Source organism: Mustela putorius, unplaced genomic scaffold, assembly GCF_011764305.1.
Source record: "Mustela putorius furo isolate JIRA1106 unplaced genomic scaffold, ASM1176430v1.1 tig00000698_pilon_pilon_pilon, whole genome shotgun sequence".
Taxonomy (NCBI): Eukaryota; Metazoa; Chordata; class Mammalia; order Carnivora; family Mustelidae; genus Mustela; species Mustela putorius.
This window is the reverse complement of record NW_025421449.1, coordinates 1,903,922-1,926,136: the sequence shown is the minus strand read 5'-3', so window position 1 is coordinate 1,926,136 and position 22,215 is coordinate 1,903,922. Positions and strand designations below refer to the sequence as shown.

General features: G+C 54.8%; 1 protein-coding gene across 4 annotated transcripts in view; it reads left to right on the top strand.

Moving 5' to 3' along the window:
- The window catches only part of LRRC20 (leucine rich repeat containing 20), an 87,001-nt gene that overhangs the window by 53,104 nt on the left and 11,682 nt on the right, over positions 1-22,215 (top strand). For 2 of the 4 annotated variants that reach the window (XM_045083453.1, XM_004769522.3), the window contains one exon: positions 7,339-7,506. In XM_045083453.1, coding sequence (XP_044939388.1) covers positions 7,339-7,506 — 168 coding nt within the window. Of the gene's footprint in view, positions 1-7,338; positions 7,507-19,330; positions 19,387-22,215 lie in introns of all 4 variants that reach the window. The other 2 variants (XM_004769524.3, XM_004769523.3) reach the window with 2 other exon arrangements.

The window sequence follows — 22,215 nt, the reverse complement described above, 5'->3', positions numbered from 1 at the left end:
GGACCCATCCACCAAGGGTGCAAGATCTTCCTTTCCTGGGGCCTCACACTTTTCAGAAAAGTTTCTGAGCTGTGAGAGAGGCCACCTTCCCGGCAGATCCAGCCCCGCCTCCTTGCTGGAGCCTTTCCTCTTTAAGAGCCTGCTGCTAAAGAAGGCCGGACTTCAGAGAGCAGCCTTTCCTGGGGGGCTGGAAGCTGGGGCCGGGCTGACTGTATCCACAATTTTCTTAATCTTTAGAGCTGTGATCCCCAGAGGATGCAGTAACCGATACCTTGGAAGGCTGCCTAAGCTCCGTTGAGTGAAAAAGGCGGGTCTCAAAAGAGTGTATAGTCTATGATTGCATTTTTAAAAAACATTGATTGATTGATTGATTGATTGGGGCTGGGGGAAGGGTAGAGGTAGAGGGGAAACAGACCCCCTGCTGACATGGGGCTCAGTACCTGAGTGGAAACCAATGCAGGTGCCCCTACATTTTTGTGTTTTTTTTTTTTTAATCTATCCATCCGTCCGTGAGTATATACTTAAAAAAATATGGAAGAATGAAGAGCAAACAACTCTGATACTCTCTAGGGGTAGAAATACTTGGGAGTTTCATCTTCTTCTGCCCTGTGTTTTTGTGAGGTCTTTATTTCTACAACGAGCATGCACTGCTTTTGTAAGCAAGAATACGCATCTGAAGTTCAACAGATCATATCAGTCGGGATGGGCTGGCTGCACCTCAAGAACCAATAATCCCAAATCTCAGGAGCTAAAACAACAAAATGCTGTAGTTCCTATGGGCATGGTGTTTGGTTTCTGCAACAGTGATCAGACCCGCCGAGTGCTAGGCTTCCTGCTGCCTTCAGTGATGACCGAGGGCTGGGCCCTGCATTGCCTTTAGCATCGTGATGGCACAGACAGGGTCTCTGTGCAGATGCTCCCCATGTTCCTGGAGATTCATAGACAAGGGAAGGGGAAATGGAATGAGCACCCCCTATCCTCCGGGAAGGGAGAGGCATCCAGACACCAAGATGGGGCCAGGGCTGGGTGGAGCGGAAGGAGGGGCAGAGTCTGAGGAAGGCTGAAGACCCGTCTATGGGAAGCCCGTTTGGCACAGGCTCAAGGCGAAAGAGCAAGGTGAGCCCCTCTGCTGGGAGCCCTGCCAGGATCAGCCCAGGGTGGGGGTTCCCCCAGAGCCAGGGAGCTAGCAAGCTTTTTATCTGACTGATGGCACTCTCATAAATGCTCTGCATGTCCTGCCCCATCTCTTTCCTGCCGTTCAGTAGCTTTTCTCTGCGTCTCTGTCTTGCCCCAGCTATGACTCAAGGGCTCTGCATATATTCTTCCCTCTCACGCTCCTAGAATGAACGTCATCGGGAGGCTTTTGTAGAATCACCGGAACCTCCTCTTCCAGCTGTGGGAGGAGCAGGTGGACAGGAGCTCTCTCTGCCTGGGAAGCTCTGTACACATTTCTTGAGCCGGACCTGGAACTATGAACAGTGCTATGGGTTCAGTAGGTGGAAAGACCTGACCCTTATCAAATCCCTGCTCTCTCCAGTTCCTGGTTGCCCTGGGGCAGGGGGCCACCACACACCTATGATCTGGGTTTTCTGGACTGTAAAATGATTTATGTCCTTTCTCTTTCCTATACCTTAGGCAAGGACAGAGTTAAGTGTGTATTGAGCACCTGCTATGTGCCAGGCTCTGTACAAGTATCATCACCTTCAATTTTCCTAGCATCTTGGCAGAGGTGACTTTTATCATCTCTTTTAGAGATGAACGAAATGACTCAGAGAGGTTTGGCGATTTGCTCAACATCACACAGGTAGGGAGTGGGGCAACTGAAATCTGACACTGGATCTGTCTCATTCCAAAAACACTGTGGGCTGCTTCCAAAAGGGTGGGTGAAGGACTTTATAAGCAGAGTTGAATGCAGAGAATGATGACAGACAGACCCATGAAAGACTTAACTCTTCCAAGCTTTACAAAATGTCAAGTCCCTACCTGTGGAGGGCCTAGGTTATCAGAAGGCCAAGACTGCACCATCACCCAGCATGATTAATTAAAAAGTACAAGCCCAACAAGACATTCCTGCCTCCAGAAAGGTTTGCCTGAGAACCACTCTGAACAGCAGGCTCTTCTTCCTAAGCTCCTTTGGCCCTAGGGACTTTCTGTTTTGACTCCATTTGGTTGGACCCCATTCTGGGAAAAGGCAACACTCATTCCTATCAAATTTCAGACGGGTTGTTCACATTCACACACACCATGATTTGGGGTTAGCCCTGTGTCAGGCTGGAAGCAGCAAGAAGAATTTGGGGCATTTGTGGTCAAGTCAGCCTATGGCAATCTTTTTGTTCCTTATCTGTCAAGTCTTTTCAGAGCACCCTCTCCGAGTCAGGCCTGGTGCTGGGCACCCTGTAGCTGCCTGCAGTGGTGGCTGCTTCTCCCAGTTCTGAGGCAGTTTGGGACTGTCATTAGACTCAGGTCCAAAATGCTTTCATGAGAGTCTCTCTCTTTTTTTTTTTAAATAGCATTTTGGGACATGTCAAAAATTGAAGATTGGCGCCTGGGTGGCTTAGTCGTTAAGCATCTGCCTTTGGCTCAGGTCGTGATCTCAGGGTCCTGGGATCAAGCCCCACATCGGGCTCCTTGCTCAGTGGGGAGCCTGCTTCTCTGTCTCCCACTGCTTGTGTTCTCTCTCTTGTGGTGTCTCCTTCTGTCAAATAAATAAATAATTTTTTTTTAATTGAGGATAACGGGGCGCCTGGGTGGCTCAGTGGTTTAAGCCTCTGCCTTCAGCTCAGGTCATGATCTCAGGGTCCTGGGATCGAGCCCCACATTGGGCTCTCTGCTCAGTGGGGAGCCTGCTTCCCCCTCTCTCTCTCTGCCTGCCTCTCTGCCTACTTGTGATCTCTCTCTATCAAATAAATAAAAATCTTTAAAAAAAAAATTGAGGATAACAAAACCAAGAAAGGGGATATTCCTTTCCCTGCCCCCATTGCTGTGATGCTGGGCCGTGCTTCTCAGCTCCCCACTGCTCCCCAAAGTCCTCCGTGTTCACTGTCGCTTCAGGCAAAGAGCATTCTCTTCCAGGTTTGGGCAGTTAGAAATACACACCTAGCAGGTAACTCCTTTCTAATTGGACTTCTGTGTTCACTGGCAGTACCTGACATCATCTGCTACATCTGTCTGTCCGTCTGTCTGTCTCACATACTTACACAGGGCTGACTGTGTGCCTGGCGCTATTCAGAGCCTTTTTCATGTATTAATTCACTTAAATTCACAGCAGTCCTATAGAAGAGTCCAGTACTGTCCTCATCTTACAGATGAAGAAATTGAGGCCAAGATACACAATTTGCCCAAGGTCATGTAATCAGGAAGTGGCAGAGCCTGACTGAACCTACAGGTTCCAGACCCTAGAGCCTGGCACGGTCACACACATACCGTGTGGCCTCCCCTGTCTACGTGGGGCTGTACCCCAGCCGCATCTGTGTCACCTAGCAGGCAAGAGCTACTGGGGGAATGTGGCACGTTCCGGAGGGGAAGGTCCAGCACCCAGGTGTGGGAAGGCCTTCCCAGAGTTGGCATTCCTGACCATGGGAATGAAAACAAACCTGGGGACGGTTGACATCTGCCACCTCTCTGCTAGAACACTGACTGGCACGTGCTACTGAGCTTAGCACATGGCGCCGTGTCCTCGAGACTGTCGTCTTTGTCACCAGCAGCTACCTCGTGGGGGCCGGACAGGCTCCCTGAGGGACCTGTGACAGCCTGCACTGGCAGGTGGCCTGCGAATTGGGGGTTTGGGGGTGTGGCGACTACCAGACCACACAGAGTGTGGCAGGCAGATTCTCAGAAAATGATGGCTCAGGGAAACATACCCACAGGAACCAAACAGCCAGGAAAATTGGGCCAATTCTCATCTGAGAACAAATGTCCCTTCTAGGCATGCGGCTTTGGAGAGCCTCTGGGAGCAGCCAACCCCCTGCCCTCCACTCTTCCACCCTCCGCTGGTGTAAATACGCCAAAGACCCAGAGTCCTCATCTGGGCTCAGCGGCCAGTGAACGTTGAGTAACATTACTCTTATGGAAAGTAATAGCAACTTTTCCCATTTTAACGTAATAAAAAAGACCGACTCAATTTTAAGAGAAAATGCATGCGTGGAACAGAAGTTTGGCAAAATTGTGAGGGTGATACTCTGATTCATTGGTTTATTCATTTGCACATTCTTCCAACACGGAGTCCTCCACGCAGACCGGGCGCTGTGACGTGGGCACCTTTCCGCAGCAGAGCAAAGCCCCAGCATCGTGCGGCTCCGGCCGTAACAGGGGAGACAGTGTGCCAACAGGTCAGCGTTAGGTGACCATGGATGCTGTGGAGGGAAAGACTACAGGGGAGAGGGCAGAAACCTATGGGAGGGGACCCTGGTATAGATACAGTGACACTGGACAAGGACGAGCGCTGCAAATAAACCAGTCAGGAGCATTCTAGAGAGGACTACAGGTGCAAAGACCCCGAGGAAGCAGCATGCTTGGAATGTCTGGCAAAGGCAGGCCTGGGAAGCACTGGCCCGGATGCTCTCCGGCATCCCTTCCAACATAGCGACCTTGTAAATGTGATCTGGATAGGGGTGTTTTCTGGTTTAAGGCATGGCCATCTAAGAAGTTCGCTGCTGGGGAGGCCCTGGGTTTGTGGGGGGTGAGCTGTGGTTCTGCTGATGGAGCTTTGGGTTCAGGATGTCCCCAAAGGTGGGAAAATGAGAGGCAGACCAGTTAGGCCCCTCGCTTTATCTGTGTGCCCCCAGGGTTAGGGGTGGGAAGAGCCGTTAGTTGTCTGGTATTTGCTGAGTGACCACCACAATGTGCCCCTCAGAGGGCTGGGTGAAGGGGACAAAGATGAATCAGGTACAGTTCCTGTCTCCCTGAGCCCCAGCATGACAGAGTGGGCGCCCGGGTGTGGCCAGTACTCAGATGTGTGGGTACAGAGAGTGCACGGCAGGGGGGGGGTGCAGGGCAAGGGGCTCTGCCCTCACTATCGAGCCCTGGGAGAGGCCTTTGGCACATGAGAGCAGCTCATCTCCCACAGCTCAGGGCTGCATCCTGGAGGACCCGAGGGAGGAGGGAGGAGCACAGCCAGACACATAATCACTGGGGCACAGTGCAAAATGAAAATGCAGGATCCTCATTCAAAAAGCAGGAGAGAATTGCCATTAAAGGTACGTAGCGTTTCTCTTCTTCCCGAGGTCGCTCTCAGGGCGTCACGGTGCTTTTCATTTGCCACTGAAGGTCCTTCTGTGTAAGGAGAAATTAACACTTCAAACGATTCGTGTGAATTTTACCTTTCATCTTTAGACTATGCACTGCCGGTTTGAGATGCGGGTATCAGAGCATCGAACTTGTATGTATTAAGAAATTACACAACTCGTATTTTGTGACCCATTTCTAGAGGGTGCCTTGAGTGGGCCAGGACAGATTCAAGCCAGGCTCACGAAGTTTGGAGGGAGGGAGGCAGGGAGGGCAGCCTCTCATCGGTGCGTAAGCCCTTCCTGTCTCTGTGACGCAGGATACATGTGCATGAACCTTCAGGCCTGATGGCTCCCATGGTGTGCAGGACCCCTGAACTCTCCCCAACCAGGGATGGGATCTAGGAAGGCTCAGCCCACATCTCAAGCATCTTTTTTTTTTTTTTTTAAAGATTTGTTTATTTGAGAGAGTAAGAGCATGTGTGAATGGGCAGAGGGAGAGACCCTCAGACTCCCTGCTGAGCACGGAGCCTGACACAGAGCTTGATCCCATAACCCCAAGATCATGACCTGAGCTGAGATCAAGAGTTGGATGCTTAACCGACTGAACCACCCAGGCGCCCCTTAAGGATCTTTAAGCCTCTACCTCAGTCTACCTCAGGACATGCTCAAACCTGGGTCAGGGTGGACGAGAGGCTCCCTCCCGCCTGGACCCAGTCCCCAGCTGCCCCCTACCTGACATACTTTGGTGAGGCCAGCCCAGAGGCAGGGAGAGTCGGCTGCTGAGAACGTGTCCTCGGGAGGCAGGGGGAGTCCTGACTCTCCATGACCCCAGCTCTATTTATCAAACACAGATTCCAGGATAAAATTAAGACTTTCAGAACGGCAGCATAGAACGTTCAATCTCGGGTGTGTGACCCTTCTGAGCCTAGGACCCCACGTGACTGCACCAGTCCCAGGCCTGCAAAACCAGCCCTGGGGAGAAGAGTGAGGTTGTTGTTCAGGTCCCTTGCCATTTCTGGGCCTCGGTTTCCTTTAGCTCAGACAAGGTGACAGGATGTGCCTAAGTCAGGTAGCAAAGGAGGGGGGGACGACAAGGTCCCATGTGGACGGGGCTGGGAGAGCAGCAGGAACCAAGGCCTCTGCTGGCCCAGCCTCTTCATCTCAGGCTTGTGATGGTTCTGCCTCTCTGTCTCCCCTGTTTTCCTGCTGCCAGCTGGCTTCCTCTGCTGCCAGCTGGCTTCCTCTGTTTCCTTAGGCTGTTTCCCAGTGTTTATTGAGCATCTACTGTGTGCCAGCCGTGTGCGAAGCCCTTGGCATTCCCCCATCTTCCTAGAGCCCCGTGCTGCGATGGGAACGGCAGTGTGTATGAACGCTCACTGTGTGCTGGGTACCACACCACATGCTTTACCCACGCCAACGGAGGGCCCTCCCCGATGACAAACAGTACGAGGCCAGTGGTAGTGGTATTGGTCCCCGTCTGCAGATGAGGAAACTAAGATGGAACGTGGTTCCATTTCAGGCAGCACAGCTGGGATGTGAGCCAGGCAGTGGGGAGCGCAGGGCCCTGCCTTACTCTCCCTCTCCATTGACTCTTGGTTTCTGCCCCTCATCCCTCTCCCTGCCCAGGCTCCCCTACGCCCTGTACCCCGGCTTCTGGCTGCAGAGCACAGCATTCCGGCTTCCCCGACCCCCAGCAGAGGGACTCCTGCAGAGGACCACCCTCGTCTGTGGCTGAGCAGGGGAGCCGGGTCACATGACACAAAAGGACCTTGGCCGGCCCTGGTGGCTCCTCGAGCAGGGAAGATGCTAGAAAGTGATGTCCCTCGGCTGGGCTATGGATGTGGGGAGTCCAGGGACTGCCCACCCTGACCTGTCCTGTGAGGCCCAGAGTTGAGGCCTCGTCTGGGGGAGGAGTCAGCCCATCCTGACCCTTTGTCTAGGCCATGCTTCTGTCGGGAGAGTCTAATGTTCCAGAGAGCCAAGCCCCCCGGGAGCCCAGCTCACATGGTGGGGCAGGCCCTCCTGCACACACATGGACTGAGCCCCCTTGGGAAGACTTCCTGTGGCTGGTTGCCCCCTTTCACCACTCTCTCTCTTCCCCCCACAACGGCAGAGCTCCGCCTGGAAGGGAACTTCCTGCATCGCCTCCCCAATGAGGTCAGCACCCTGCAGCACCTCAAGGCCATTGACCTCTCCCGGAACCAGTTCCGTGACTTCCCCGAGCAGCTCACCACCTTGCCAGCACTAGAGACCATCAACTTGGAGGAGAATGACATCGTGGGTGAGTGGCCCTGGCCATGTGGCCTCTGCAGCTCCCACTGCCTGCACTTCCTCCCTCTGAGGGGGACATGGGGCTTTTGGGTTAGACTGTCACAGACAAGAGGGTAAGGGTGAGCTTTCTGGTTTGAGACACCTGAGCACAGGCACTGAGCCTGGGAAGGGAAGCATTAGGAGACCCTGCCGCCTGCTGGGACTGGGGTGGACCACTGCTTTCACCTGGCAGGTGGAAGGCCTTGGCTTCCTCCTGGCCTGCCCTGAGCCAGCACACTGCCTTGGCCTACAAGCTCTGTCTCACTTCTCTGTCTGCCGGCTCAGGCTGCCTCCCAGACTCTCCAGCTGGGACCCTGTATCCATGTACTCCCCCTCTGAGGGCCCCCGTCTCCCCCCACCCTGGCCTCCACAGTGAGCTCTAAATTGTTAGTACCCAGGAGCCACTAGGCAGCCGTGCTCAGAAGAGCCTCTGGGAGCTTTCCAGTGCACACACACACTCGCCCCAGAGAACCCGAGGGTCTCCCTCCCTGGGCTCAGAGCACCTTCTGCCTCCTGCAGAGGGCAGGCCCAGCGAGTGGTCCTTTCCTCCTCCTGAGGCTTGTCCATATGAGCATCCTCTCCCACTGCTGCCTGATCTCCCCGACAGAGGAGCCGCACCTCCTCGGCTCCCTCCTCCAGCTGCCTTGGCTCCCTCAGAAGCCTGTCTTCAGCCCCGTTCGGTGCCTGTTCATGTCGCCTCTAATGTTGGCAGTGCCCATAATAGCCCCCTTCAGAGCCGCTTTTATTTTTGTAATTGCTTTCACAGCCATTATGCCATTTGACTAAAAGCAAGAGCTCTCCAGTGGCTTGGAGCTGGATGGAGAGTGCCTGTCGCCGGCATCGGGTGCTGAGCATCCCATCTGTCAGCAATGCCGCCAGCAGGACGCTGGCCCTGGCTGAGGGGGCATGGGACCACTTAACCTCTGAGGTTTGGGATCCAGTCTTTTACAGATGAGTAGACCAAGGCTGGGAGGAGTCATGAGAGGGCATCGGGTTGGACAGGGAGATAGATGGTAGAGGTACCGCCAGGACAAGGATACGTAACTCTCAGATTCAGTCCTATGCCTGGGATGAGGTTCCTTGTCTGGACTCTCCAAAAGCCCCGCAGATGGGCTCCGGTTTGGTCTTTTCCCTCCCAAGACCAGGATCCTTGAGTACCTTGCGCCAGAGTTGGTCACCCGTCCCTTGAGCCCTTGTGTCATCATTAGCTGGAAGGAGCATGTGCAGAAGGGCCTTTCCACCCTGAAGCTTTCCCTCCCTCCCATGCTGCCATCACTGTCTGGGGTCTGGCCCCGAGCCCTTCATCCTCGACCAGGCCCTCCTTGCTGAGCCTTTCCTTCTCTGCCTCCTGTTCTTTGAGGCCATTGCTCATGGCTCTGCTTCCTTCTGCTGCTTCTCCAAATGGGGTAGTTCCCAAGCAGGGGCATCAGCCAGCTGATGCCGAGCCCAGAGCTGTACCTTCGGGCAGCAGGTGAGGGCAAGCGCTGGCCATTGGCGTCCCCACTTCCCGATGGCAACCTCAGAAGTCCCATGTCACCTCTCTGAGCCCCTGCTGCTTCTCTGCTTTTAAACTGAGATTCTCCCCCACCCCATCCTAGAAGGGAGCTGGGCCCCAAGCCAGGGAGCAGGGCACATGGTCTCCTGTGCCGGCTGCTGTAGGAAGCGGGGAGCACGGCATGGTCCAGATCCCCCCGTCCTTCCCCTCCCATAAGGCCCACGACATCCCTTAGCAGCAGCAGTTCCCACAACAAAGATGGGCTGTTTTGATACATTCTCTTGTGTAGATATCTCTTCATTTCTGCATAGTGACAGTAACAACTACATGTGGGAGCCTCTTACAGTTTACCAAGAATGCTCAGACACAGGGCCAAGGCCCATCTGATAGATGTAGAAGCCTCGGCTTGAAGAGATTTTCCCTTGCCTTTATGGCCAGGTGCCTGTCGTACGGCGGGCCGGGTGAAAGAGGCATCAGGCCCTGGGCTGTTTCCAGCCAGGTCCACCTGCAGCAGAGGTGCAGGCCAGCCTGGCCAGGTGCAGGGGATATAGGGGTGCTGGGGACTGCCCTGGGCAGCAGAGGCTCCCCGAGGTCCTATACTGATCCTAGGACCCACTCCACTGCAGGAGGCCTTGGCTGTTCTGCCACATGACCCCACGGAGAGAAGGGGCCCATGGAGGCGGCTCCTGTAACCTTGCTGGAGTCTCCTCACTTCCATTCTCTGCCTCTCCCTGATCCATCCCGGTTTCTTGGATTGCTTCTATCTCGCAAAGCTGTGGCAGGCCTGCCTTCCTAGCCCGGCTGCACAGAGGGGGCCGTGATCACAGCAGTGTGGAAGGTGACGACTGCGCCAGCCTTCATTACTGAAATAGCTTTGCCCTTGCTGCACTTTTAGCTCGTCTCCTGCAGGATCGCATTGGGAAAATTGTAGTAGACGCTTCGGATGCCTTAAGCGTGGCTTCTTTCTCCCCGAAGAGCCCACAGATCTTGGAAACATTTTTTTTTTTTTTTATGAGAAATAAATCTGAGGTGCATGGGTTGCTTTAAAGCTTTAGTTCAGTGAGAAGAGAACGGGCAGCTCGGATGCGAGCCCCCACATGCATCAGTAGACTGTCTGAAGGGACCGCCCTGAGGATGCCTCCAGCCTGGCTCCTGGGAGCCCGGGAGACTTGCAGCCCTTCGAGAGAGGCCGAGGGCAACTCCATCCTCTTCTGCTTTCTCAGTAGGGCTGTTACCTGATCCTCCTGCTCTCTGGCCCAGAATGGGGGCTCCAGTTCATGGAGGGGAGCAGGGAGGGGGCCTCACTAAGTCCGTAGGCTGGGAGAGACAGGGATGCTCCCATCTTGCTTTCTGATGCCAACCGCCAGCCAGTGCTGGTGCCTGTCTTTGGTGCTCCCTAGGAGCTGACTACCCTCACTCAGGCTGTGTGTCTGGGTGGGCCTGGTGGCCCCCGGGCTCCACCTGGTACAGAACGTATTCTGGTCTGTGTGCACGACATCTCCCTATCCCTATCTCAGAAGCTGCCCTGCTCCCTACCTCCACCCAGCCACCCCGAGTCTGCAGGTCTGGGCCAGGTGTAGGGGAACATGAAACGGTGCAGTTCAAGGGGACTTGCCTCCCCCCACCAGCTGGCCCCCACGCACATGCAGCAGCCAGTATCCTCATCTGGGTGGGAGAGCCACCAGGACAGTCATGGTGGGTCACATGTCCTTGTGAGGTGGGGCTCCTAGGGAGCCGGGGGAGGTGACATTCAGTCATGTCAGGACATGCTAGATCATCTGTCTCGTGAAAATACCCAGAAGCCGGCTCTCTGGCCCTGGCAGCGGCCGCACGTGACTGGAAGGTGGAAGCAGGAGCCACATCAAGTTCACGTTAGAATTTGATCCTGCGTGGCTTCCCACCAGATTCCTGGAATGTGTGGGGGTGAGGAGAAAATCAAGTATTTAGGAGACTTCATGTTGCTAAGCAGGGGACTCTTTCAGTTAATGTAGAATTAATTCTCCATGACCCTCAACTCACAGGGGTTCTTCCCAGTATTCCAGAGAGAGCCAGAGATCACAGGAAAACAAGCGCTTGCTAAGAATTTCATAGAGCAATAGAAATCGGAAAGCGCATAGTGTCTGTCCTATAGGGATGCTTTGGGCCGTGCGATTTTACTTCTTACTCATATTTCTTCAAGTGGGGTCTCGGCAGCAGTGCCTGAGAACTCGTTAGAAAGGCATGTTCTCACAGGGCGCCTGGGTGGCTCAGTCACAAGCATCTGCGTTTGGCTCAGGTTGTAATCCCAGGGTCCTGAGATCGAGTCCAGCATCTGGCTCCCTGCTCCGAAGCGAGCTGGTCCCTCACCCTCTGCCTGCCGCTACCCCTGCTTTTGTGCTCTCTCTGCCAAATAAGTAAATAAAATCTTTCAAAAACAAAACAAGAAATACAGAGCCCCAGGCTCTACACCTAGCCTCAGGCTAGAACCTGTATCTGAGCATAATATCCAGGTGATTTCTGTGCATCCTGAAGTGCTTGGCCCCCCCACCCAACAAACCACCAGGTGCCACCAGCTGTGCTTTTTTTTTTTTTAAGGAGGAAGCAGGCTCCCGCTGAGCAGAAAGCCCGATGTGGGGCTTGATCCCAGGACCCTGGGATCATGACCTGAGCCAAAGGCAGAGGCTTTAACCCACTGAGCCACCCAGGCAACCCCACCAGCTGTGCTTTTGTCCCTGCCCCCCACCCCTAAGCACAACTGCTCTGTAATGCTCCACATCCTGGTCCCCCCAGAGTGCTGGCTAGAGAGGAGGGCTCCCAGGTCCTCTGTCAGAATCTCTGCAGATGGGCCCAGGAACCCACATTTCTAACAAGGGCCGGGGACAGGGTGGGGAGAGGTGGGGGCATCTGTGTGCTGACTGAGAATCTAGACCCCACCCTCACGTCACGGGCTTTAGGTGTTTGTTGTAGTTTATCTGGCCCGTGGTACCAGCCCTCACAGGGCAGGTTTCCCCCAAGGACAGGACCCCTGTTGTCCCTGCAATACAAGGGTGGGAGTGGGGACACTGTGGGGACTTGGAGGGAGCATGGCTGGCCGAAGGGTTACCTGTACCACTGCCCTGGCCCATTGTATCCTAGGGGGCCTGGGGCCTGGGTCCCAGCATCCTTTCCCTTCTTTGGCAGGCAGGGGAGGGCAGATCCTTCCAGGCAGCCGCAGCTCTGCCCTGGCCTCCAGCAGGAGGAGAGATCCTCAGGAAGGCAACCTCCTCCGCTGTCCTCCTAGCCTGGGAGCACGGATGCCAGCCAGGACCTCAGGGTCGCCCTCCCCGAAGTTCACATGGCTGTTCCAGCCTTGTCTGTGCCACAGAGAAGAGCGATCAGTGTCACGGACAGAGGGAAAGTGGCTTTGTTTCACTGTGGTTGCTCTCGGAACTCACCTGTGTGGCAACGGGGCAGACGTGTTGAGTTCTACGTGCTGAGGGAATGGTGCCCTTAGAGGCGGGGTGGGGAGGACTTCCTGGAGGAGGTGAAGTAAGCAGGACAGTTCCCTCTGGTGGGATGGCAGGCGAGTCTCCCTAGTTCTTTCACTAGAGCCTGGAAAATGTTTTTTAAAACAGAGAAAACCCTGGACGAGCAGAAGCAGAAATAATATTCTATTTGAGCTAAAAAGGCAGAAGTGCACAGACTTTGCAAAACCTAATTGCTCTGGGTGCCTAGCTCAGGTCTCCTGCAACGATCTCGTTCAACCTGCTCCAGCCTCTCTTCTTGTTAGGACTCCGGACCACCCCTTGACAGCTGAGAAGCGAGGCTTGCAGAGGTCAGGCAGCCTGCATAAGGACTCAGTGGCAGCGGGATTCTCACCCAGGTCTTCGGCCATCGAAGCCCACGTGGCTTCATTTGTTGGGAGAGGGGGGTGTGGGTAGCTGCGTGAAGGGAGAAGTGAGGGATGCCCCGTGTCTGGTAGGCACCCACAAACAAGTTGGCAGGTTACAAAGGGACAGCTTTGGCCCACTGTCCTCACTCAGCCCTGGAACGAGCCCGAGGCTGCAGAGAAAGCTCTCCCAGGAGAGGAAACTGCAAGGCCTCATTATCGGGTGGTTTCCAAGAGGACCGACTTCCTGTAGCTCGCTGCCTGCTGTGAGAGGCCTGTCAGCCCCTAAGCTGGCCTCTGGCCCTCCTTTCCCTTCCCTGCCGGGCTGCCGGGCTCTGCTGGGGGAGGGGGCTGGTCTGGTGTGCCCATGGATGAGTCAGTGGTGTGTTCTGTGCCCTCCAGTGCCAACACGCTGCTCAGCCAGCAGCCTGTGCCCAGAGCTACAGAAGTAACTTGTGGAATCAGCTGGTTATCTCTTCTGAGCTCCTGCAGTTTCCACCTCATCCCACTCCGGGTTTAGCCAGACTCTGGTCCTGGTCCCTCCAAACTGCCACGCCAGAGAGGGGCCATTCCAGCCCGCAAGGGCTTTGAGAGGCTGGACTTGCCGTCCACCCTGCACCGGCCCTTCCCACCTACCAACACTCCATGGGGAAAGGGAGCAGCGAGTAGGGAAACAAAGGCTTCTGGACCCAAGGCCCTGCCTCCTGGCCAACCAGGCAGGGACGTAATGGGGGCACTTCCATCTCCCCAGCCTTCCAGGGCACGTACCTTGATCTGTTAGCACCTACCGCCCTCTGAACCCACCCTGGGCCCAGGAGGAAGCTTAAACAACAGGCAGGGAATTCCAGCTTCTTAGAGTTTACCTCCCTAACCGTCCTCCCCACTCCCTGCCCCCCGCCCCACCCCGCCGCCCTGGCCTGCCGCCCTGCCTGTTGTCACTCTGGACAGAGGGAAACCACCCCCCCCATGGTGATCACAGAAGCAGAGTTTTATAGCTAAAAAGGCATAGGGCCGGGGCCCCACTTACATCATTAGCACGAACATGTCACCTCTCCTCTGCATACCTCTGTTTCATCCCTGCTGCATGGTGGGGAGGGCAGTTCCCCCCTTTGGAGCTGGTGTCTAGGTTCACTGCAGTCACTTCCCACCAGCTGCTGGTCCTTCTGCTGCTCCAGCCTAGAGTCCCGACCTCGTGCGGCCTGCTCAGCCTCTTCCCTCGCCCCTTGCCCTCCAGCCTGCTGGACCTCTCTTCTTGCAATTACCCAGGGGCCAGGACAGGCTGCAGGGGCTGCAGCTGAAGGGTTGGATAGAGGCTGATGAGTGGGCCACAGCATCCAGGGCAGGGCTCAGCTGGCCAAGAAACATTTGCCAGAGATGTCCTTCCAGAGGATTCTGAGGGCCAGCCCCTGGCAGGATCGTGGCACCCACCCAGGTCCCCTGAAACCCACCTCACCTACCCCCACCAGATACACACACACCCTGTAGCAGGCTGCCGTATCATTCCCGGTACTACTCTTGCTTCCAGTGGGAAGGGATTTGAGAAGGGCACTTAGTAGCTGAGAAGAGGGCGTGATCACTGGTGCAGCCTTCAAGACAGGCAGGGATTCGACGAGGCTGGCAGGTCTGGGAGGATGAAGTTACACCCCTGGCACTTCTCTCCTAAGTCTGGACCTGGGACTCTAATCTGGACTGGGGGAACATGGAGCCAGTCCCCACCCTGGGCACTGGGCTTGGCTGTCCCTTGAGCACAGCCAGTTGATAGCTGTCTGAGCCTTGCCCAGCCCCCTCCCTCAAGCACTGTCACAGGGCCCAGAGGACAATGACTGAGTGCCATGGCAGACTCCTGCCGTGTCCTGGCATGCCCTTGTCCAGCACCGCAGAGTACCATGCTGTGCCCACAGGCAGTGAGCGGTGGGCGCAGGCATCCCTCGAGCTGGCAGGCAGCTTGGGGAGGTAATCATCAGACACACGGTGCAGGGAGCACTGGCCGCCCACAGAGCCAGGATGAGGGAGAGTAAACAAACAGGCTTTAACAGCAATTAGTGCAAGTTAGGCATGCCCCCACCCCGGATGGGGTGGGGGGGAGGCAAGCTCCTGTTCTCGGCCCCTGCTCATGTGTGTCTGCCCACAGGGACCAAGCAAGTGGGTCTCTGGGCAAAACACCTCACACCCTGGGTCTCTGCCCAAAAGGAATGGCTTTCTCTGTGCCAACCACTGTGTGGTAAAGCCTCGATTACTGGGAACCTCCAATTATCCAGGATGCTTTTGGCATTCTGTCGGCAGCACACAAGGAAACAGCAAGAAAAAAAGGGGTTGTTCGACGTTTGTTTAAAACAACAAAACACTTGCATGCTCCATGAGCCAGCCAGCCAGTCTCCGGCCAGCCTTTCGGCCCCGTCCAGAGTGTGCTGGAGAACAGCCCCTTCACTCCACTTCACAGAGCTCAGCCCTGCACGTGCCCAACTCAGGAAACACAGTGTGCGGGGGCACAGGCACAGACAGGCATTAGGAATGTCTGTTGGTTTGATGTCTATTGGAGTCAGAAATGGGCAGAGCATGTGCTGCGGTCTCCCAGGGCTTGTGGAATGGTTGGTGATGCCGGCTGGTACTCAGGGACTGTTTACTTCGTGTCCGATCTTCTCTAATCATTTTTCAAGTGTGCTCTTGTTGAATTGTCATGACAACCTTGTAAGGCAGGTACGGTCTTTCTCCCCAGGCGAGGGAACCGGGGCACAGGGAAGTTGAGTAACTTGGCCATGATGCCTAGGCAGAGCCAGGGTTCCAGCCCAAACGGCCTTGCCGTACAACTCTGGTTATTCAGGACCACACTTTGTGCAGGGAGAGCAGATTTTGCACATCACTGTAGGGAGATAGAAAGCAGCAGCGATGACACAGCTGAGACACACAACTTTGGTCAGAAGGAAGCTCCCTTGGGGTAGAGAGAAGGATGTAAGCACAGAAGTGCTATTTTGGATTTTCACCAGATTCTCCCATTAAGCCTCACAGGTAAGACCAGTGGTGCTCAAGCTAAGTCATACGTTCAGATCATCTGGGGAACTTGTAGAAACCCTCATGTCCGGAGCACACTCTGTGCCAATTAAGTCAGGTTCTCTGCTGGTGGGTTTTGGGCTTGAAGATTTTTTCAAACTCTCCAGCTTGTTCCAAAATGCAGGCGTGATAGAACCATGGAGCTGAACCAGACCTTCCATCATCACCCGCATTCCCTCCTGAAGAAGCTGTAACCTTCCTCCTCCTCCCAGTGTCTGTCCACTGTGTGTGTCTGTAGCTCCATCAGGATGAGGAAAGCCACAGCCTGGCCTTAACAGCTGACACTTGGCTGGAAAGGGGGCAGGGGTGAGCTCTGTGGATTTGCATCTTTCTCTTGGGGTTCCCCTTTTACACCGACCCTGCTGTCCCCTTCATGTCCCCCACCCTGAGCATGGTGCTCTACTGCCCCAGCGCCCACAAATTCCTCTCTCCTGCCCATGGCATGGCATGCTTACCTAGCATTTTCTGAAGCAACTTGATCCAGAAGCCAAAGGCAACCACCAACATACGGGTAATAAAACAGTGGGCCAGTTCCCAGAGTACAGGCTTATATCAGAGATTTCTAGTTTAAGTGTGGAATTGGCCTGAGCGCCAGCATCCATCATGCAGCAGTCCTGGGGTGGGCTTCTCCACATGGCTCCCCCATGGTGCTCTGGGGGTGCTCAATCAGGTGAAGTAGCTTGAAATTGGCCATAGTGGGAGTATGTTGCACCAGGACACATCGGCAGATGCTATACATCAGCTGTACATTTGCATATACATCTACATCCTCCTCGGGGAGTGGATTGTGAACTATTAGCCAGCACACCACTGGCTCTGATCTCCCCATCTCCCACCTCCCACCTCGGTTTTGTTTCTCAGAAGCTGGCTTCCCTGGGGGTGGGTTAGGTAGCTCATTCCTACCTGGTGGTTATCTTAGGAGCTTTTCTTCTTATTTTTTCCAATAGTCAGGGAGGTCTTAGTTCTCTGACAATGGTCTTAAACCTGAGCAGTTTTGTAAAGTTAGTGTTAGCAACCTTATTTTGCAAGTATGGAGAAGGATTTTTCAAAGGATCCATTTTCACTTCTGCCCCACACCCCACCTCCGCCCAGGGAGAAGAACTTTTAGGAGAAGTGATTAGTCTTCCATCTGCGTATCCTGTCCCGCCCCTAGATGCTGGCCATACACACTGCAGATTAGACAGTTCGGGTCCTCCATTCGCACCCTGCCAGTGGAGGGAGCACCTGGCAGACACTTAGATCTGACAACCAAATCGTCATTCTCTGGGCCTTTGGAAGCCCTAAAAGAGCCCTGGAACAGCCTGGGGGTGGGGGTCAGGTGGGGGTGGTGGCCCTGGAGGTGCCTTCCAGTGGCCCAAGTGAAGGGGATATAGGCGGGGAACAGGGATGTCGGCAGGGGGGAGGAGAGGACAGCAGAGCGAAGACTGGAAATCCTACTGGGAAGATAAGGGGTCGCCAACGTGACTCCCTTCTCCAGCTGTCTCCAGAGCAGCCAGTAAGACTCTGTCACTTATGAAGAAAATCGTCATGATGTGTCTTTGACCACTTCTCAGCCTGGCGGGGGGGAAGTGTGCAGGGGCTGACGCCCCTTCAGCCCACCTTTGCCGGCCCAGCTGGGGACGGAAGCGGGGTGGGGGGGCTCACGGCATGGACTTTTCTCCTCCTCCTTTCTTTCTCCGAAGCTTGTAGTGAAGGGGAAAAATGTGTCTCTAGGTTCATCAGTGGATTCTCTTTTTTCCTGAGTACAGTTGACACACGATGCTACAGGGGTTTCAGCCGTACGGCAGAATGACCCCGCAAGTCACCCCTTACACTGTGCTCACATCAGGGGAGCTGCTGTCTAGCTCGCACACTGTGCTGCTTCAGTCACAGTTTCTTCCACACTCTGCGCCCCTTCTGCTCACCGGGGTGTCCGCCGCACCCTCCACGGCTCGGTAACCGTGTCCTCCTTGGGGTGTATATGATGGTCCCCTCCATGGTGGCCCCTGTGACCCCAGGAGGCAGAGGACCATTTGAAAGACAAGAGGTGGGGCTCCAGGGAGGTTGAGGGGTGTGCCTGAGGTCCCATGACTCAAATGGCAGATCCAAGGTTAAGGATGGGATCTCTGACCTGTCCACACCCCCCCGGCTGGTCTCTCTGTCAGCGGGGGGCTTCCAACTCCCGGTCCACACTGTCTTCCCTGAGGGCCATGGGTCTCAGCTTGCAGGAGGAGCAGGGCCGTGCGCTCCATGTTCTTCCTGCACCACCTGACTCTTCCACCCCGACTAGGATGCTCAGGCCAGGGCTCTGACGTGGGTTCAGTCCCTGCCCCCCGCCTTTAAGAGGGACAGACCCAGGCATGACAGGAGTGAGGGATGTGAATGAGAGTGTGCCTCAGGAGCTTTCTGGTTATAGGCTTAACTGTTCTGTTACGTCACCATAGTTTGCCTGCTTGTCTCTTGCGGCATTTCAAGTGGGGACACGAAGCTCGGCTCAGCTCAGCTCTGCATCCTTAACCTTGGTTAGATTTCCAGCTGCCAGCTGTCGCATCCAGGCCGAGGAATGGGGACAGACCCCAGCTGTGAGACAGTCTGGATCCTTGAGCATGAATGTGCCCACAGTTGCCTAGAGAGGCTGAGATGGCTTCCCAGGCATTGGCCTCAGGCACTAGCTGGGGTGCCTTCCCCCGCATCTTTACCCAGCGCCTCAGGTGCCATTGTGAGTGTGTATCCCAAAGGTGTAGACTCCACACTCCCCAGAGTCCTGCAGAAGCAGGAATTCTGGCCAGAGGCCTTTGTCCAGGTCAGAGGTGAGCCAGCTGCCTCCTGGGAACTCTCTAGGATACTCCAGCATGTCGCAGGGCGTGGGGTGCCATGGCTGGTTTCTTTCTTTCTTTCTTTCTTTCTTTCTTTTTTTTTTTACGATTTTCTTTCTCTCTTTTTTTTTTTTTTAAGATTTTATTTATTTATTTGACGCAGAGAGAGAGATCAGAAGTAGGCAGAGAGGCAGGCAGAAAGAGGGGGGAAGCAGGCTCCCTGCTGAGCAGAGAGCCTGATGCGGGGCTCCATCCCAGGACCCTGAAACCATGACCTGAGCCAAAGGCAGAGGCTTAACCCGCTGAGCCATCCTGGTGCCTCCAGTGTTGGTTTCTAAGCTGCCTGGGAATCCAGAGAGCTTGTTCCCTGGGCCACCAGGCTGGGGAGCCTCAGACCCTAATTGCAGAAGGGACCTCAGAGGTCATGGGGCTCAGCCACACCCAAAGCAGGAATCCGAGGGCTGGTCTCTGCCTGGCGGCTCCCTTAGCACCCATTGCTGCCTCCCTGCGCCCAGACCCCTCCTTTTCTCAGGGTCTTGTTACACCCTGAGGACCACAGGTATGAAGACTAGCGCTCTGGAGTGATCGTTTTTTATCATCCTGTCTCCAGCAGGTCTCATCAGCACGAAACAAGTTTGCCAGGCATTAATGCTAATGATTGAGGAGGTAAGGTCAAGCCGACCTCAGGAAGGTAATTTCCTCTAAACATTTCCTGCTCGGATTCTGCTATTATCGATTACCTTACGCTTCCACAGACACAGGCAAGAGTCTAGATGGCTGTCTGCCATGGGAGGAGAGTCCAGCAGGGACTGGGGTCGCCGGCTGCAGCCATGTGAGGTGACAGGAAGAGGCAGTGCCCTGTGCCTCACCCAGATGCAGTCATGGTATTTAGTCCAGGCTGGGGGCCTTCTTCTCCACCAGGGCTCTCTTTGTGGCTTTAGGCCTCACGGCAGTGGTTTCTTACCATCACCACAAGGTATTGGGGGCCCTGGGAAAGTCAGAGGAGCAGGACTCTGGCTTCATCAAAGGATTCTAGAACCCACCATCCTACATTCTGCAGTCATGAGCTGAGAGATGAAGGAAGCCCAGAATGACCGTGGACTCCACCTCTTGTTATCTGTAATACTGAACCCTGGGAACCACCCGAGTGTCCCTCTGTATGCCATGGGCTCCGGTGTGGTCCTAGAAACATCATTGATTGCAATCTGACAAGGTATTTACATCATCAAGAAATCATTTTATTGGATAGTATCTAGGCGGCTTTTTTTGAAATCTAGATGCACCTACACATACATGCATATTAGTAAGGGGGGAAGGCCATCCACCAACACGTGACCAGTGATTGGTTCTAGATGATCAGTGTTTTCTCATTTTCTGAACTGGATAACTGCTGCTAACAGGCCTGCAGGCTGTCATAGTTGGTCCACAGATGCCCGGTCCTGACCGCCAGGTATGCACAGGGTGGGTCAGACCGGAGAAAGGGCCCCAGCTCTCCAGTGTGCTGTGGTCAGAATCGCTTAAGCAAATGGTGGTGATGGCGGGAGCCCAGTGTGGTCCCAAGCCTGGAGGAGCTTATGCTGTAGTTTAGGAGACAAAACATTCATGCATTCATCCATCCTTTAATTCATTCATCCATCCATTCATTCATCCTTTCATTCATCCATCCATCCATCCATTTGTTCATCCTTCTATCCAACCATCCATCCTTTCATCCATCCATCCATTTGTTCATCCATCCATTCAGCCATCCATCCATCCATCCATCCATCCATTTGTTCAGCCATCCAGCCATCCATTCATCCATCCATTCATTCATCCATCCTTTCATCCATCCAGCCAGCCATTCATTCATTCATTCATCCATTCATTCACCCAACATAGTTACTGAGCACCCCATGGGTACCGTGCCTGGCGTTGCATTTACAGGGCGAGGAAGCACGTTCACTGGTCACAGAACACGATGTGCAGTGCTTATCTGGGGTAAAGTGTCAGGGGAGTTTGGTTGGGGACCACAGGGAACGACAGAAGAGGTGGCCTTGGAGCTGGAATAGGAGGGTGAGCAGGACACTGCCCAATGGTCACTTGGGTGGGGCCCACAGGAGATGGGAGAATTGAGACCCTCTTCCTCTTCACATGCGCCGAAGTCCCAAGACTGGCTTCTGTTTACTCCATGATGCCGATGCATCTTGCAGCCTTGGGAAGCTTATTTAACCTCTCCAGCCTCAGTTTCCCATCCCACAAAATGCAGATCATTTCATATCCTCCTCCACCCTCCCACCATCTCTGTCTCTCTTGTCAGGATGCTGTGAACAAAAGTGTTCTTCTTTAAGCCTTATCCAGAAACTTCTAGTTGGCCTTTTGGGCTTGTCACTTGCTAGCTTGGCTGCTCTAGTCCGTTGACTCTGCTGGTTTTGACAGTTTGGTGGCCCCATTGCTCCTGCCTCGGAGCTGCTTCTGCAACTTGGGTGGTTCCATCAGGGCCAGGAGCTCCCCCTATACCCAGCTCTGCACTCAAGAAGCCATCCCTGTCTGAGACTGAGTGGTTCGGAGAACTCTGCAGGACCTGGAGAGGCTGGCCGGGTGGTCGATTTGGAAACAACAGTGAGGAACTCCGGCAGCACTGCTGTCTCTAAGCCTGGAGTCCTGGGGACCTGCTCCAAGGCGGGGCCACACTTGCGCTTCATGCCACATCCAGCAGACCTAGGGCAGTGGCATCACAGGAGGACCACCCCCACCCCCACTCTTACGAGCATCAGCCATGCTGTAGGCTGCTGGACCCCCGGGCTCAGGGATGCAGGGGAGTCAGGAGTCCAGACACAGAAATGTCCCAGTCCAACCCCCTCTGGAGAAACTGAGGCAGGACCAGTGGTCCACAGTGGCAGCTGAGGAGATGGGGTGACTTAGTGGCTCCGAGCCTCAGCCCACACCCTGAATTGAAGCCATAGTGACAGTTGAGGCTACATTGCCCCGGGGTCTAGCCCTTAGTGAGTCACTAGTGAAATGTGCCTGTTGTGATTTCCTGTCGGGGACTGAGAGACAGGCAGATGGAGACCAGCTCTGGCCTTGGCCTTGCCCTCAGTGTTGGGGGACGAAGCCTATGGACTTTGGGATCAGGAACTCTCTGGCCTTCACCACGTACTGTCTTGGTAACCCTGGGCCCTGTCGAAGAAAAAACAGAGCTGGGCAGTAGTGGAAGCCGTAAAAGCAGTTTTTATCCAGGACCCTTGCAGTTGGAGAGAAGGGGACTCACTGTAGAGCCAGGCTCAATCCCAAATGCATTATGGGCACGTGGGAACTTAGAGCCCAGAAGCAGGGTGGGGGCAGTGGGTGGAAATGACAAAGAGGAGGTATCAGGTGAGTGAGGCTGAACCCATCCCACAGGCTTCCTGTGGCTGGAGGCCAGGGTGAGCAGACATCACCTGGTTGGGGCGGGGGGTGGTGGAGAAGGATGAAGAATCTGATTAGATACCAAGGGGGAAGGGTTCTGGCTAAGGC